General features: G+C 36.9%; 1 protein-coding gene across 2 annotated transcripts in view; it reads right to left on the minus strand.

Moving 5' to 3' along the window:
* The window catches only part of ATP13A3 (ATPase 13A3), a 92,286-nt gene that overhangs the window by 40,612 nt on the left and 34,966 nt on the right, over positions 1 to 16,708 (minus strand). For both annotated transcript variants that reach the window (XM_082683387.1, XM_082683388.1), the window contains 7 exons: positions 16,186 to 16,258; positions 13,159 to 13,290; positions 11,844 to 12,023; positions 11,543 to 11,700; positions 10,628 to 10,816; positions 8,861 to 8,922; positions 4,896 to 5,046 (listed from right to left, as the gene is read on the minus strand). In XM_082683387.1, coding sequence (XP_082539513.1) covers positions 4,896 to 5,046; positions 8,861 to 8,922; positions 10,628 to 10,816; positions 11,543 to 11,700; positions 11,844 to 12,023; positions 13,159 to 13,290; positions 16,186 to 16,258 — 945 coding nt within the window. The remainder of the gene's footprint in view (positions 1 to 4,895; positions 5,047 to 8,860; positions 8,923 to 10,627; positions 10,817 to 11,542; positions 11,701 to 11,843; positions 12,024 to 13,158; positions 13,291 to 16,185; positions 16,259 to 16,708) is intronic.

Here is a 16,708-nt window from a genome sequence, read left to right on the forward strand (position 1 = left end):
AATAATAGTAGGGGACTTTAACACCCTACTCATAGCAATGGACAGATCAACTAAGCAGAAGATCAAGAAGGAAACAAGGGCTTTGAATGATACACTGGACTTGATGGACTTGAAAGATATATACAGAACACTTATTCTAAAGCAGAAGAATGCACATTCTTTTCAAGTGCACATGGAACGTTCTCGAAAATAGATCATATACTGGGTCACAAATCTGGATTCAACCGGTACAAAAAGAGTGAGATCATACTATGTTGTGAAACTTGAAGTCAACCACAAGAAAATATCTGGAAGGACCACAAATACATGGAGGTTAAAGAATATCCTACTAAAGAATAAATGGGTCAACCAGGAAATTAAAGAATTAAAAAAATACATGGAAGCAAATGAAAATGAAAACACAGTTCAAAACCTTTGGGATGCGGCAAAGGTGGGCTTACAAGGGAAACTCTTTCAAAAAACAGAAATGGAAGGAAAACCCAAACTCATTCTATGAAGCCAGCATAACCTTGACCCCAAAACCAGAAAAAAAAAACCATCAAAAAGGAGAATTATGGACCAAAATCCCTAATGAACACGGATACAAAAATTCTTACCAAGATCCTAGCCAATAGAATCCAACCATACATTAAAAGGATTATTCACAGGTGCCTGGGTGGCTCAGCTGGTTAAGCAACTGCCTTCAGCTTGGGTCATGATCCTAGAGTCCCGGAATCAAATCCTGCATCAGGCTCCATGATCAGCAGGGAGTCTGCTTCTCCCTCTTACCCTCTACTTCTCGTGCTTTCTCTCTCTCTCAAATAAATAAATAAAATTTAAAAAAAAAAAAGGTTTATTTGTCACAATCACGTGGGATTTATTCCTGGGCAGGGATGGTTCAACATCTGCATATTAATCAACGTGATACACCACATCAAAGAAAAGATCAGAACCATATGATCGTCTTAATAGCTGAAGAAAAAGCATTTGACAAAGTACAGCATCCTTTCTCGATAAACCCCTCCACAATGCAGGGATAAATGGACATACCTCAACTTCATAAAAGCCATATATGAAAGACTCAAATATCGTCCTCAACAGGGAAAACCTGAGAGCATTTCCCCTAAGGTCAGGAACATGACAGGGATGTCCACTCTCACCACTGTTATTCAACAGAGTCCTGGCAGTCCTAGCCTCAGTGATCAGACAACAAAAAGAAAGAAAAGGCATCCAAAATCAGTAAAGAAGAAGTCAAACTTCCACTCTTCACAGACAACATGATACTATATGTAGAAAACTCACGACTCCAGCAAAGAACAGCTAGAACTGATACATGAATTCAGTATGCAGAATGCAAAGTGGCAAGATATAAAATCAATGCACAGAAGTCTGGTGCATTTCTATACAGAAAGAGAAATCAAGTAACTGATTCCACTCAACAAACAACTGCACCAAAATCCGTAAAGATACCTAGGAATAAACCTAACCAAAGAGTTAAAAGATTTTTTCTCTGAAAACTAAAGAATACTTATAAAAGAAATTGAGGGAGACACAAAGAAATGGAAAAACATTCCATGTTCATGGATTGAAGAACAAATATTGTTAAAGTATCTTAACATTAGACATTAAAACATTAAAATATTTTAACATTAATATTTAACATTAATATTAAAATATTTTAACATTTTAACAGAGGCTTAAGTATAAGCCTATACTACCCAAAGCAATCCCCACATTCACTGCAATCTCTATCAAAATGCCACAAGCATTTTTCACAGAGCTGGAACAAACAATCCTAGAATTTGTATGGAATCAGAAAAACCCCAGTATGGTTCTGGCACAAAAACAGACACACAAATCAATGGAACAGAACAGAGAAACAGAATAGAGAAACTCAGCTCTGTGGTCAACTAATCCTCAACAAAGCAGGAGAGAAAATCCAGTGGAAAAAAGACGGTCTCTTCAACAAATGGCATTGGGAAAATTGGACAGCCACGTGCAGGAAAATGAAACTGGACCACTTTTTTACACCATACACAAAAATAAATTCAAAATGGATAAAGACCTAAATATGACAGGAATCCATCAAAATCCTAGAGAACACAGGCAGCAACCTCTCTGACCTCAGTTGTAGCAAGTTCTTGCTAGACATGTCTCCAGAGGCAATCAAAAATGAACTATTGGGACTTCATCAAGATAAAAAGCTTTTGCACAGCAAAGGAAACAAGCAACAAAACTAAAAGGCAGCCTATGAGAAGATACTCAAAAAGGTCTTATCAGATAAAGGGCTAGTACCTAAAATCTATAACGAACTCACAATACTCACCTAAAATAACAAAAATCCAATCAAGAAAATGGGCAGAAGACATGAATAGACATTTCTCCAAAGGCATACAAACAGCTAACAGACACATGAAAAAATGCTTGACATCACTGGGCATCAGCAAAATACAAATCAAAACCACAATGAGATGCCACCTCACACCAGTCAGAATGCCTAAAAGTAACAACTCTGGAAACAGATGTTAGCAAGGATGCCAAGGAAGGGGAGCCCTCCTACACTGTTGGTGGGAATGCAAGCTGGTGCAACTACTCTGGAAAACAGTATGGAGGTTCCTCAAAAAATTAAAAATACAGCTACCCTACAACCTAGCAATTGCACTACTAGGCATTTATTCAAAGGACAAAACAACAGTGAAACAAGGGGCACATGCACCCCATGTTTATGGCAGCAATGTCCACAATAACCAAAATATGGAAAGAGCCCAGCTGCCCATCGACAGATGAATAGACCAAGAAAATGTGGTATGTGTGGCACACACACACACACACAAACACACACACCAGAATATTACTCAGCCATCAAAAAGAATGAAACCTTGCTATTTGCAATGACATGGATGGAAATAAGTCAGCACTGAGCATTATATGCAACTGATGAATCACTAAATTCTACCCCTGAAACTAAGAATATACTATATGTTAACTAAATTGGATTTAAATTTAAAAATATAGAACTCAGATATGGTTAGCAGAAACACTGGATCAAGCACATACTGAGGCACAAAGACAGGAGTTTAGTGTTTCAGACTGAACATTTCTGATTAAGATACTACTACCCTAACTGCCTGAAAATTAATTTAAAAACACTTATTTTTGGTGAAATAATTCCAACAAAATGTGTATTAAATACATATATACACGAAACAATAAACTAATTTGACTTAAAAATGAAGGAATCAATCAATGGGAAAATGACTGGGAAGGGAACTGTGTCTAATTAACCAAGTGGATAGCAAGACATGTTTTAACATGTCTGAAATTGAAATTTATCTTATATGGCATCGATCACATCACATAACAGCAGTGTCTGGTTATTTGAAAACATTCCATTGATACTCTGTGGTAAGCTCAAACATCGAGCATCTCTGAGTAAACAAAACATACAATTGTACAAACTTAACTATAAAACCAGTTGTTTTTTAAGACCTACAAACAGAACACTCAATATACTGAAAATCTGTTCAGCTGGAGAGAAGTTTTAGAGAACACCAAAATTGATCAGTCTTATTCGGCCTTACTCTTAAATTTTTCTCTGTAAGCCTTTTGGGAATTAAATTTGGTAAGCATTTCTTTTGGGCTATCAGAAGATGGCCAGCCATTCATCTCCCTCCCTATCAAAACATTAACTAAAATACCAATAAATAAATAACCAAATAAATAAACCTACAGAAGTAAACAGAAAGTTTAAAAAAAAAAAAGGAAAAGGATTTCAAATATAAATATAAAAGGCAAACTGAAACATACTAATGGATATACCAATGAAAGAAACAGTAGTAGCCCAGAGTAAATACAAGTGGACATATAAGAAAAGTACATTTGTGAACAGCCAGAGTGGAGCTAAGCCAAAAAAAAAAGAAAACCAGGGTCACCACCTAGAGATATGAACTACCTACCTGGGAGGAAGAAGGGCTGCTAATGGGAGCATCGGCACTCCAGAACACAGCTCCGCCAGGGCAAGTATAGTGGGAGCAGGTGAGGAGAGCAACCTAAAAGGCTAGTAAAGTAACTCTGCACCTCTGGACAGAGGCACGCCCACTGGAGCCCTCACCCTCAGGACTCCCCTTGGTCAGTCTTCCCCCTCAGGGAAGACACATCTCAAGAAAACAGGCTAACACACTACAGGCAAGAATAAAATCCTAACTACCCAAAATTATCAAATCAAACCTTCATTCTTAAACATGGAAGTACCATCTAGATGTATAATGAAAACCAAAAGCATGAAGGAAAAAACCAAGTATAGGGAGGGGGAAAAGAAAACTGACGCAGAGAAAATAATTAATTCAGAAGTCATAAGGGAACTTCAAAACCAAGCTCATTATTGCATCTGTAAAAGAACTCAATGCTGTGAAGTGATAACCAGAAAACACAGCAAGCACTCAAATTAAAATGATCACCAACAACAAAGAGAAAGTTATAAACAAATAAACATGTATGTGTGTCTATGTGTGTGTCTCTAAACACTGAACGTAGAAAATAGTGACAAAAAAACACTGAAGACACCTGGCTGGCCATACTTTCCACCGTGGTCAACAACTGTTGCTGCTGAAGATCATCTTACCGACTAGAGCCTACTACCCCAAGTTGGTGAGAGCTGACTTCTGCTATAAACATAAAGCAGGCACCTGAGCAGGTCATCCTCTATTAAAGGTGTTTAAGTGAGTTAATTTACCTATAACAGACACTTTTTTTTTTTAACAGAATTATGAATCTTTTTGTAAGGATATATCTTTGGAAATTATCTAGTTCCTTTAATGGTACCATCAAAACAACTAACAGAAACAATCTCCTTCTGCAAGGTAGTTTTTACTATTATTTTTCTTAAAGTTACTTGTGCTTTAAAATATTGAACTTACCCATCCAATGGCTTCAAACATTTTCAAATCAAGTGGATCACCAGAAAGCACTCCTTCAATCTTTGTTAGTGAATGACAAGTAGCCATACAAGCAACAAACTGAGACTTTACCAATATCTCATTGCAAACATTTTCTTCTGGCAAAAGGAAACTAAACAAAAAATGTACTGAATTAGATTCATAAGTCCCAAGACAATAAATATTCTATAATTCTATACATACTGTTTTATAAAATTAAAATATGCAAATAAAAATTTGCATTTCTGCATGTATTTTCAGTATAGTTTCTGACATTCAAAACCATTTTCTTCCATGTAAATTATTCTTAACTAAAATACCATATTACCAAAGATTCTAAATAATAATGCCAGACAAACCAAGAGAGAAAATACCAGATACCAAATAATTAAAATTCCTGCCTATGGCATATGATAGATCAGAATACATAAAATCTCTTCTGCAAAAATACAAAATGAATGTGTAACATGATCTTTTCAATGGGAAACTAAGCTCGTAACCAAGAAAAGGAAATTTTCAAGTGCCAAAAATGAAAGGAAAGAAAAACAGAGGAGTATGAACCTGAGTTCTGCGAGGAAGGAGGAAGGGAAGGGAGCAAGCTCAATACCCTAAGGCCCTGGGCTTTAATACACAGAAACAGAAGACAAAGTCCTGGCCAAGTACAAAGTGGGGAGTTCAAACTGAGAGGATCTTTTTCACCAAAAATAGCCAGTGCTCTTGAAAAACATCCTTGGAAAAAGGATGTATTAACTTAAAAAAATGGAGCATCTTGGACTACACAACCAAAGGCATAACTAAGAGTAAGCTTAATTTCTTCCCTCCCACAAAGTTCAAGAAAATAGTTAATATCTGTATAATATTTACTATGCGCTAGACACCATTCTACTAACTTTTTAAAACATATCTGATTCATGTTCTCCTCACACCAGAGGAATAGGTTTTATTGTCCCCACCTTACAGATGGAGAAATTGAAACAGAAGGTGAAGTAAGTTTCCAAGGTTACAAAGTATGTTAAGTGGCAGAGCAAGGATTCAAACACAGGAGGTCTGGCTTTAGGACCTCAACTCTGAACCACTACACCGTTCAGGAGAGGATCTGGGTTTGAACACAGCTACTGCAGGTCCAGAAATCCTCAGGTTATGAAAGCAGCATTAAAGCTCATCTAGCACCACTGATACCACTCTCAGCCAAGCACAGTCAATATTCTCTAAAGAGGAGCTCCCACAACACAGCCACAAAGAAATCGCACAGAAAAATTCTTCTAAGTCCAAGTCCATAATTAAAAAATGCACTGGGAAACATTCCCATGGCTCAACAGACACAACAAAGAATTAGAATCCCATAAATTTGAGATAATAGAATGGCAATCTGAAAGAATGCCAAAAAGGGGGGCACTTTTAAATTAAAGACAGAAAAAGAACCCCACGGTGAGGGGGAAAGGAGGAAAATCAGATTTACAAAGAACCAAATGCAGTTTCTTATTTAACCTATGGTTAGGATTCCCAGATGGAGAAAACAAAGAATGGGGGGAAGGTCATAAGAGAATAGGGGAAAAAAGCTGCAATTTTTCCAGAATTTAAGAAAAGCATGAATCTTTGGAATCAAGAAGCAAATGAGTCCTACACAAATAAAAAGAGACTGCAAAAATCAAGGATAAAGAAGTATTCTTAAAACAAGAGTAAGAAAAGGAGTCAGGGGCGCCTGGGTGGCTCAGTGGGTTAAGCCTCTGCCTTCAGCTCGGGTCATGATCTCAGGGTCCTGGGATCAAGTCCCGCATCGGGCTCTCTGCTCAGCAGGGAGCCTGCTTTCCTCTGCCTGCCTCTCTGTCTACTTGTGATCTCGTTCTGTCAAATAAATAAATAAAATCTTTAAAAAAAAAAAAAAAAAGAAAAGGAGTCGGGAGAAATGGAATCACACCATCAAAGTGCTTGAAGAACCGCTGACACCCTGGAAAGCTACGCAGCTACGCCATCCTTCAGAAGTGAAAACGAAAGCATCACCAATAAATGCAGCTGCAGAAGAGGACAATGCAGTCCAGGGGAGCGGGACTGAAGCAGCAGTGGTTGGCAAAGACAGTCCTGAACTGAGGGAAATCTCAGCATGCAGAGTATAAAACCCAAGTCCTAATCATAAAATACTGTGCAACAAATACATATAAATAAGGGAGGGGAATAATCAAAAAAGTACTCTACAGTCTGTGGGTTTCCTGGGGGTTAGAGAAACCCAATAAAGACACCCAAGAACTTAAGATACTAAAGACAACCATTAATAGTTTAAGGACAAGCAGTAAAAGATTAAAATGTATAAATTCTGAGAAAATGTACGCAAATATGAAAGAGAAATTTGAGAAAATGTGTGTTTGAACTGAGGCGAGGAATTACAGAAATAAGTCCCAATATATCTGAAATTACAAATGGGAACACAACAGCACAGGAAGATTAAAAAGCAAAGCGATGGAAAAGACGACACACTGGGCAAACCTTAGACCAAAGAAGGCCGGGATGTATAACTGCAGAAATTTAAAATGAAATGGAATTAAGGCAGAATGCATTAGGGAGAAATAAGGTCACAATGTCACAATGTGACACACTACTAATCAAGAAGATATAACAACTCTCAAATTACATAAACCAAACAATATTCTCCTCAACCCTAAACCTAAATCCCACAGACTTCTGAGGGGGAAAAGTGATATAAAACAACTAAGCCATCAAAAGACTACAAAAACAGAAGTAAAAAGACGAGAAAGACTGTTGGAATATTTTTGCAATGCATAGTACTGAAAAAGACTACCACCCAAAAATGCAAAGGACTTCTAATAAATAAGATATAAGACTAGGAACACAGCAGAAAAACTGTGCCAAGATACAAACTGACAATACACGGAAAAATGCTAAAAGACCATCCTTCCAAAAAGGTGAAAATAAGATTGGCTTATTAAGTACTGAGGAAACTGCAAGGAGCCACAATGAAAGACCATTTTGGATCTATCCATGTGGCAATAATGAGAAGTCTGACAATACCAAGTTTGGCAAGGACTGGAGCAATAGGATCTTACATGTATGAAGGGAAAGAGTGTGAGCAGCATCACTTAGGGAGTAACTAGGCAGTCTCTACTAAACGTGAAGCCATGCAGGTGCCCTATCATCCAGCACCCATATCTTTATGAAGCTAGTTTACTGAAACTCAACCACATGCTCACCAGGAGTTGTATAGAAGAACTGCAATTGCAGCACTCACTAGCTGTGAAAGGGGAAAGGGAGAAAATGAAACTGCCCCATCATAAAATAGATACTATGGTTCATTCCTATCATGGAATATTAAACAATAGTTAAGATTAATAAATTATATCTATACATACCAACCTGGACAAACCTTGAAAACAATGTTAAAGAGGCAAAGAAAGTGAAAAGATGTACAGTATATCAGTCATGTATGTTTATTAATAGACAGGTCTTGTTTAGAGACAGATGGGAATGTAGACAAAATATAAAAAATGCAAAGATAGTAAGAGAACACAACTTCAGAATGATTGCAGGAATAGATTAAGACTTTTGCAATATCTATAATATTTTATATCTTTTTGAAAGAGATCTGAAGCCAATATGACAAAATGTTAACTTTTAATCTTTTTTTTTTTTTTTAAGATTTAAGATTTTATTTATTTATTTGACAGAGAGAGATCTATCTATGTTATCTGACCGGGGGGAGCGGAAGGCAGCGCAGGGGTAGGAGCAGAGTGCCTGATTCAGAACTTGATCCCAGGACCCTGATATCATGCCCTGGCCGAAGGCAGAGGCTTAACCGACTCAGCCACCCAGGCACCCTTAACTGTTTAATCTTTGTACTGGGTACACAGCTGTCATATTACTTCGTTTGAATATTTCATATTTAAGATACTTATTAAGAAGTAACTAATAAATGATCAAATCTAGCTAATATTTACCGTGTATTTTCCACTCGTTGAATCCCCCAAAGATCTAAACCATCTTCAGTAAGAGTTCCAGTCTTTAAAAAGAAAAAAAGCACACATGTACAAATTATGAGTAATTCCTCCAAGAACAGAAACCACAAAAAGTTACGCTACATATACATAGTAAAATAGAATATAGTTGTCAACGAAGGAAACTAGTAAGATCTCTATATGTTATAAAGATTAACTTCCAGGAAATAACTAAAGTTAGGGGAAATGTGCAGAACATTCCTTACAGTACTGTTCCTCTGGACAGGTGGAGGAGCACAGGTGTTGAACCATGCGTTCATATGCTTGTATTACAAAAAAATAAAAACAGAACAATGTACCAATAAACCTATCATTCAATAAAGGCCTACACAGGAAGGAGACAGGAGGACAGAGGGAGCCAAAAAGGGAAGAGGAACAAGTTAAATGACACCAAGAGGAAGCAACTGGCTAAATCCAGAATGTAAACGACCTGGTTTCTTTAATAAGATGATTTAGGTCAAGGGGCAAGAAAAGCAACTGTTACAGATTAATTATAATCAATGCAATCATTATTTGGATTCTGATAGAAAAGACAAATTGTAAAATTTGAGGCACTTTTTGTGAAAGACAAGGAAATCTGAATGAGAACTGAATATTAGATAAACCAAGAATTATTAATTTTGTTAAGTGGAGTAAGATAATGGTATTACAATAAATTTTGGGGGGGGCAATATCTTCTAGAGATAAAACTGAAGTATACTGGTGAAAGAATGTCTGATGGTACCACCTTCAAAATGCGAGTACAGATGAAGTAAGACTGACAAAATGCTGATTAACTGTTAAAGCTGGGCAATGGATAAATGAAGGCTTTTTATACTTGTATCTTCTCCACTTCTGTTGACCATTTAAAAATTTTAATAGTAATGTTCCCCAAAAAGGCATAAGTGAAATTTTTCGAACAGATAAATATGAAATGCAGTCATAGGATATGATTTTTTTTTTTTTTTTGAATAATCTGTATGCCCAACATGGGGCTCGAACTCAAACCCGGAGATCAAAGAGTCGCACACTCGGCCAACTGAGCCAACCAGGTGCTCCAGGATTTTATTTTTTTAAAAAACAAATGTCTCACATTTTTTCCCTTCAACAGTGAACATGCACAAAATCATATACCTATCGTATCAGTTACCAAGAAGAGCTTGATGGGAGGTTTCTTGGTTAATATTTAATTCTCAAAATAAAACTTTTAAGAAAACTAATTTCAGCAGAGGAAAAAAAATTCTTTATTAAGAGGCAAGGAATATTTCATACAGGTACGTAATTTGCCACTTTCACATAAGATCAGTGACCTTCATAATTTTGAAACATATTCAATAAAATAGCAGAGCAAACTTTAACTTAACATATATACATAACACCAATAAGATTCCAGTAAATATATCTGTGTGGAGCTTACTCTGTAAAAAACAAAAGATCATGTAATTTTTACTACTACTATATGGCATAATTCTGCATATGAATGATTAGATAATTGTAGATTTTGGCAAATAAGCAATATTCAAAATATTTAAAATTGATTTAAAAAATAGCAGTGAGAAGAAATATACAAAAATCATTCATGTACTAAGAAAGTTGAAAAAGAGGACTATTAGAAGAACATTAAACAATCAGTATAAATTGGTTGATAGAGAATACATACAGAAAACCTTAATCTAAGTATTTTAAAGCCATGAAAGCAACCTTTGAGAATGATTTTGAAACTGAACCAACCTTGTCAAAGCAAACAAGATTCAGCTGTCCACAAATATTTATCCTTTGGGGACTGATACAGAAAATACCAATTTTTTTCAGTCTTCTTTGGGCATACACAATGCCAGCTGTCATTGCAGCAGGAAGCGCAGGTGGCACAGTAATGGTAATGATATCCAGAGACTCGATAATTATTACCCCAATTTCTACCTACAATTAACACAAAAATCAATGTCAGGACCTCCCCCCATATCAGATATTTACTAATCTAATGTGAAGAATCCATAAACCATTTTCAATTTTACATATAAAGGTGTATAGAGTTACATTCATCAACCATTTACAATTCCTCTTCCCTTTAGAGGCTGTAAAATAGGAAGCTCAGTGAATTGTCAATGGGCTGTGGAATGAAAGCTATTTTTAAGGGAAGTTTTCATTTTAAGAGCTCTACAGGCGTCACACACTACACACTTCAAAGTTCAATACACATCTATCAGACAAAGACTCTTAATAACAGCATCGTACTATGCCTGTCTCTAAAGGGAATGGAAAAGGGAAATTTGACGAGGTCTCTTAGAAGTACCTTCAATTAAGTAATCGCAAATAACTTTAATGCTGAATATCCCAGAAGTTAAAAAGAGAGAGAGAAAAAAATAAACCTTTGGTGAGTATGTGATCACCCCTCCCTCTCTAAAAAGTCACAAGAGAACAAGAAAAAGACCACACCTAAACCACAACTGTCCCAAAGAACTTCCTGCTATGACGAAAACGTTCTATATCCGCACATTCCAAAATAACAGCTACTAGTTTCATTTGGTTAATTTAAATTAAATCAAAAGTATAGTTCTTTATTCTCATTAGCCACATTTCAAACCTTCAGCAGCCACATGCAATCATTAAGAATCAAACCCTATTTAAAGTTTACCGTTTACATACCTCATTTAAAATGCTATTGATGATAGTGTAGATAAATCCAATACCAGCCACTGCCACAAGACACAGCAGAAACAAGTAGGCATCTCTGTAGAGTTTAAAATCGGTTGGTTTGGGATATAATATAGAACGAACAAGTTGTCCTTTGGAAGTACTAAAACCTTTAAAAAAAAAAATTAAAGAAGAAAATTACTATATTTTTATAAGAAAATGAGAATTATCTCCCAAAACAGAAGCTCTTTTTAAACATTCAGTAGGCATCAAATACATTAAACCATGTAAGAAGAGATGTCATGTGTTCTACCTGTTCTAACTACTACAGCTTTGACAAGTTCTCCAGTGTAGAAACGAGTCTGAATTACAGTAGTCCCACAAAACAAAGTGTGTCGTTTATGTATTTCTGGACTATAGAATTCATCTCCCATTCCTTTTATGTCCACTGAAGGATTTGGCAAATTAGTCTTTGTCACTGGAACACTCTCTCCTTTAAAAAAAAAAAAAATTATAAAGCACAGAAATCAGTACCAAATGCACAAATCTTCAATTGTAAAATAACCTAAATGTTATTATACTATTTCAATAGTTACTAGGAGTTCTCATATGAGGATAACAAAACTTACTCAATTAGCTTTCTGTCTACCAATTTCCTTAACCAAAAATATCAAGTCTTATCTCTCACAATAATTCCTGAAAGTGAGCTGTGAGTCAAAGTAATAATCTGGAAATGATTTTGTCAAGTTTCAGATAAAAAGACCAGGCAGCTGCCACGGCCCTAGCATCTGTTCACTGATCCCCCAAAACTGACCTGAGAAGCACGCTACAGCCTCAAGCACACCCAGATGTAAAGACCTACTCCTACCCCCCATCACACACACACACACACACACACACACACACACACACACACACAGAGAGGGAGAGAGAGAAGAGAAAAGGCATCTAGGAAAGGGAATAGAGAAAATACGTAGTATGGTAGTTCTCTCAACAACAAATTGCCAAATTCTTTTCAACATTAAATTTATTTCTCTGTAGCATTCACATTTCTTGTTTCAAAGGTGACAAGTATGTGGGGATATTTGTTGATTGTGTTTTAAGAGAAAACTCTTAACAATTTTAAAACATAGCAATCACTTCTTTCCAGATTGACTCTGACAAAAAATAAAGAAAATATAAAAAGGTATCAAATTCTACCTTCAGATTATGAATTTCCAAACAGAAGTCATTTCAAAGTCTACTTTCCCAGTTTAAGGAAAACATAAAATCTTTATTCCCACTTTCTACACATCAAATAGGGAAGTATATATGCTGACACTCTCTGCAAGCAAAGGACATATTTCTAATTCCTCTTCCCTTACTATAAAGTATTTCCTCATGTCAAAAAAAGTATGCCCAAAAATGTAGTGAACACCAGCATAATGATTTAGTGCCACAACTGAGTATAACGCAGAATTTGCTCTCTTCAAAATAAAAAAAATCTTCATTATCCATCACATTCATGAGTAAATATAAATAATAGGTTTAGTTATAGATACAAAAGTTTTTAAATAATTTAATCAGAAACTACTTAAATCTTCTTATCATTATAAACAACTGATCTGATTTTTACTCATTTAGTTTACCTGTTAACATGCTTTCATTTACAATGCAAGTACCATTAATAAGAACTGCATCACAAGGCATGACTGTCCCATTCAATGGAATGACCATAACATCTCCTGGCACAAGGTCTGTAGAGAAGATCTCTTCTATTTCTGGATTTAAAGAAAGAAAAAGAGAAATATCAATATTCTTTAACTTGAGGGGCGCCTGGGTGGCTCAGTGGTTAAGCCGCTGCCTTCGGCTCAGGTCATGATCTCAGGGTCCTGGGATCGAGGCCCGCATCGGGCTCTCTGCTCAGCAGGGAGCCTGCTTCCTCCCCTCTCTCTCTCTCTGCCTGCCTCTCTGCCTACTTGTGATTTCTCTCTGTTAAATAAATAAATAAATAAATCTTTAAAAAAAAAAATATTCTTTAACTTGAAATAAAAACAGAGTAAATAAAAGATCTGCCTGAAGGTCAACTGACCTCAATGCTAAGTTAAAAATATAATGAAGTTAAATAGGACAATCTCAATACACGAAAATAAAACAAAGATTATTATGCCTTAGGGTAACAAAGCATGGTATTTAAGTATGTCAGACAGTTTGTCCCCTGACAGGATGCCAACTGCACACAGGTGATGCCAAGTCCCCTCTGACCAAACAGGCAGCTGGACAGCAATACTCAGTACAACAGCCATCTTAGAAAACAGAGTCCAAATATGAGATCCCAATAGGTAAATAAGCTTAGATTTCTAAAACTCCTTGGAAACAACAGAAAGCATTGACAATTTTAGTGTATTTTTAAAAAATTTTATTTGAGAAAGAGAGCATGAGTGATGGGGGGAGGGGGACAGGGAAAGGGAGAAGCAGGCTCCTTATTGAGTAGGGAGCCCAATATAGGGCACGATCTCAGGATCGTGATCGGAGCCAAAGGCAGATGCTTAACCAACAGGGCCACCCAGGCACCCCAGTGTATTTTCTTTTTAACAGCAATTTTTTAAACAGCTTTTTCTCACTGCCACTATTTATAGCTTATAACATTCCAATACCTTCTCAATATTCCTAAATAGTCCTAATATTTTAGGTCTATTTTAAATAAATTTATAACACTGCATTATTTTATCTAGTTCATTTCCTTGGAAATCTGTATTATATTCAATTTAGCCAAACACTTTTTAAGAACAGCTTCCCAAGTAAAAGGAGGTTTTTCTTTAAGACTGTCTTACATTTAGACTCTTTCTCTCATTCTTTCCCTCCCTTAGGCTTAATACCATCCTCAGGAAGGAGTTCTGCTCGTTTGTATGTAAAGAGAAAACTATTATTTGTGATGTTAGTCTTTGGGCAAAAACTCTTTGCCTTTCTTTCCCTTCAACTAAACTATGAGGAAACAACGTCTGAAGAATTCTAATGATAGTATAAAAGCACATACTAGGCATCATACTTTTCATTTTTAAATAAACATGACTTTTTTAAAACTTTAATGCCACTTGTGAAAGTCTACACCTATCAGGTATATCAGGAAACAAAATACCAATGACTCGTTAGCCTTTACAGAGGGGTAAGGAAAACATGAGTTGATTGCAAAGTCCTGGCATCGCCAGTGCCTTCAGCAGCAGCAAAGCAGTAAGAGGATGAGCAAGCACCAACAAAGAGAGATACTCCCAACTAAAAAAGCAGCAAGTGACTAGGAAGCACAGGGAAGGAAGCACCTACCAGGCCAAACTGTTTGTGCTTGGACGTAGTGTACTGAGCCAAGAGAATGGAGACTGATTTGGTATTCTCAATCAATCAAAATGGCCAGTGCTTCCAAGGCCCATGCTGCTGTGTTGTCTCTCCTTTATGTCCTTTAACACTTCAATATCACACCAGACCAACTAATGTGTCCAAAACATTATCCTTTCCTACAATACTGCTTCTCCTCCAGTGTTCCTCTTTTAGTTAAATGACACTGATGTCCATCCGCCAAGCCTGACACTGCTCTATTACCTCACATCCAATGAATTATTAAATCCAGTTCAATGCCCACATTTAGGGGTCTTTCAGTCCCACCTCATTTTTCTCCATCTCCACAACCTTCACCTTGATCCATTTCATGCCTTCAACTTTACTCTCCTCAAAACCCATCTGAACACAACAGACAGAATGATTTTTGCAAAAAGGAAAACATCAAATCAATCCTCTGCTTAAAAACCCTTCACTGGCTTTCCACTGCCTTTTGAAATGAGCTCAAATTCCTTAACATGCCTTAGATGGCTGTCCATCATCCAGCTGCTGCACTTGGCACGCTGAATTTCTTTCAGTTATTACAGTGACCAAGCTCCCTCCCACTTGCAGAAGACTGGGCACTTAAAACCCTCTTCTCTCCCTCTCTCACCAGCCCCCTCACCTACCTCTTATCCAACTAATTCAACCACTTAAAGATACTTTCTCCAAGAAGCCGTCTCTGACACCTACAGTAAGCAAGCTCTAGTATCTAAATTCCCCGACCTCTAATTATGACGTCTGTCACACTTTGTTACTATGCCTTTTCAACTAGACTGGCATTCAATGACAACAAGCAGTGTCCATCTTGTAATCACTGCATCTCAGTGATCACTGATTACATCTCGATTACATCTCAGTACCTGTCACACAGTAAGAAAAAGAAAAATGCCATTTTACAGGAATGAATCTGATACACCCTCAAAGAGCAACACAAATCCAAACACTTTTTTTACTTCTTAAAAAATGAACGTATAGAGGCTCAGGGGTGCTGGGTGGCTCAGAGTTAAGTGTTTGAATTGTTGTCTGACTTTGGCTCCAGTCGTTATCTCAGGATCCTGGGATCCAGCCCCACATGGAGCTGCCCACTCAGCAAGTCTCTTTCCCTTTTCCTCAGCCCCTCCCTGCACTCGTGCACGCACACATGCAGGCACACACGCACGCACACACAATCTCTCTCAAATAAAATCTTACAAAAAAAAAGAATGTATATGTATATGTATAATATATTAGTCTTGCTTTAGTTATTAGTGCTCAATGGGTATCCTATTTGGTTTACTTTTCCAAAAATTACCTTAAGTACTTACCTTCATTCACTCTGCAAACTGAAACTCTCACAGTACTGTGAGCCGCCACCATGTCGTGCAACATAATATATTGCTGAAAAAGGGAAAAAAAATGTAAAAACTAGCTAACATAAATCCACTCTTCAATATATATTAAAAAGCAAGGGTGCCATAAAATAAGGTAAGTTAATATGGCAAATACATATTACTCTGCCATTAAAAATGTCAAGACTAAAAGATTCAAAGATTATTGAGTGATGAGCTCAAGACAAAAAAAAAGATGCACTTTAATGAGACAGTCCTGCAAACAACAGCATAAGCCCTCCAGTATTCCAGTCTGTTGTAAGTACCTATAGATCCCTATGGCCTCTAAGCAGTCAAGTGGTAGTTTAACTCTAAAAAGCATCCGCCTCCCCCCACCTCAGAAATAGAGGGCTGGAGCGCCTGGGTGGCTCAGTGGGTTAAAGCCTCTGCCTTCGGCTCGGGTCATGATCCCAGAGTCCCGGAATCAAGTCCCGCATTGGGTTCTCTGCTGAGCAGAGAG

The sequence above is a fragment of the Mustela nivalis genome (genome assembly GCF_964662115.1).
Source record: "Mustela nivalis genome assembly, chromosome: 1".
In the NCBI taxonomy this organism is placed as follows: Eukaryota; Metazoa; Chordata; class Mammalia; order Carnivora; family Mustelidae; genus Mustela; species Mustela nivalis.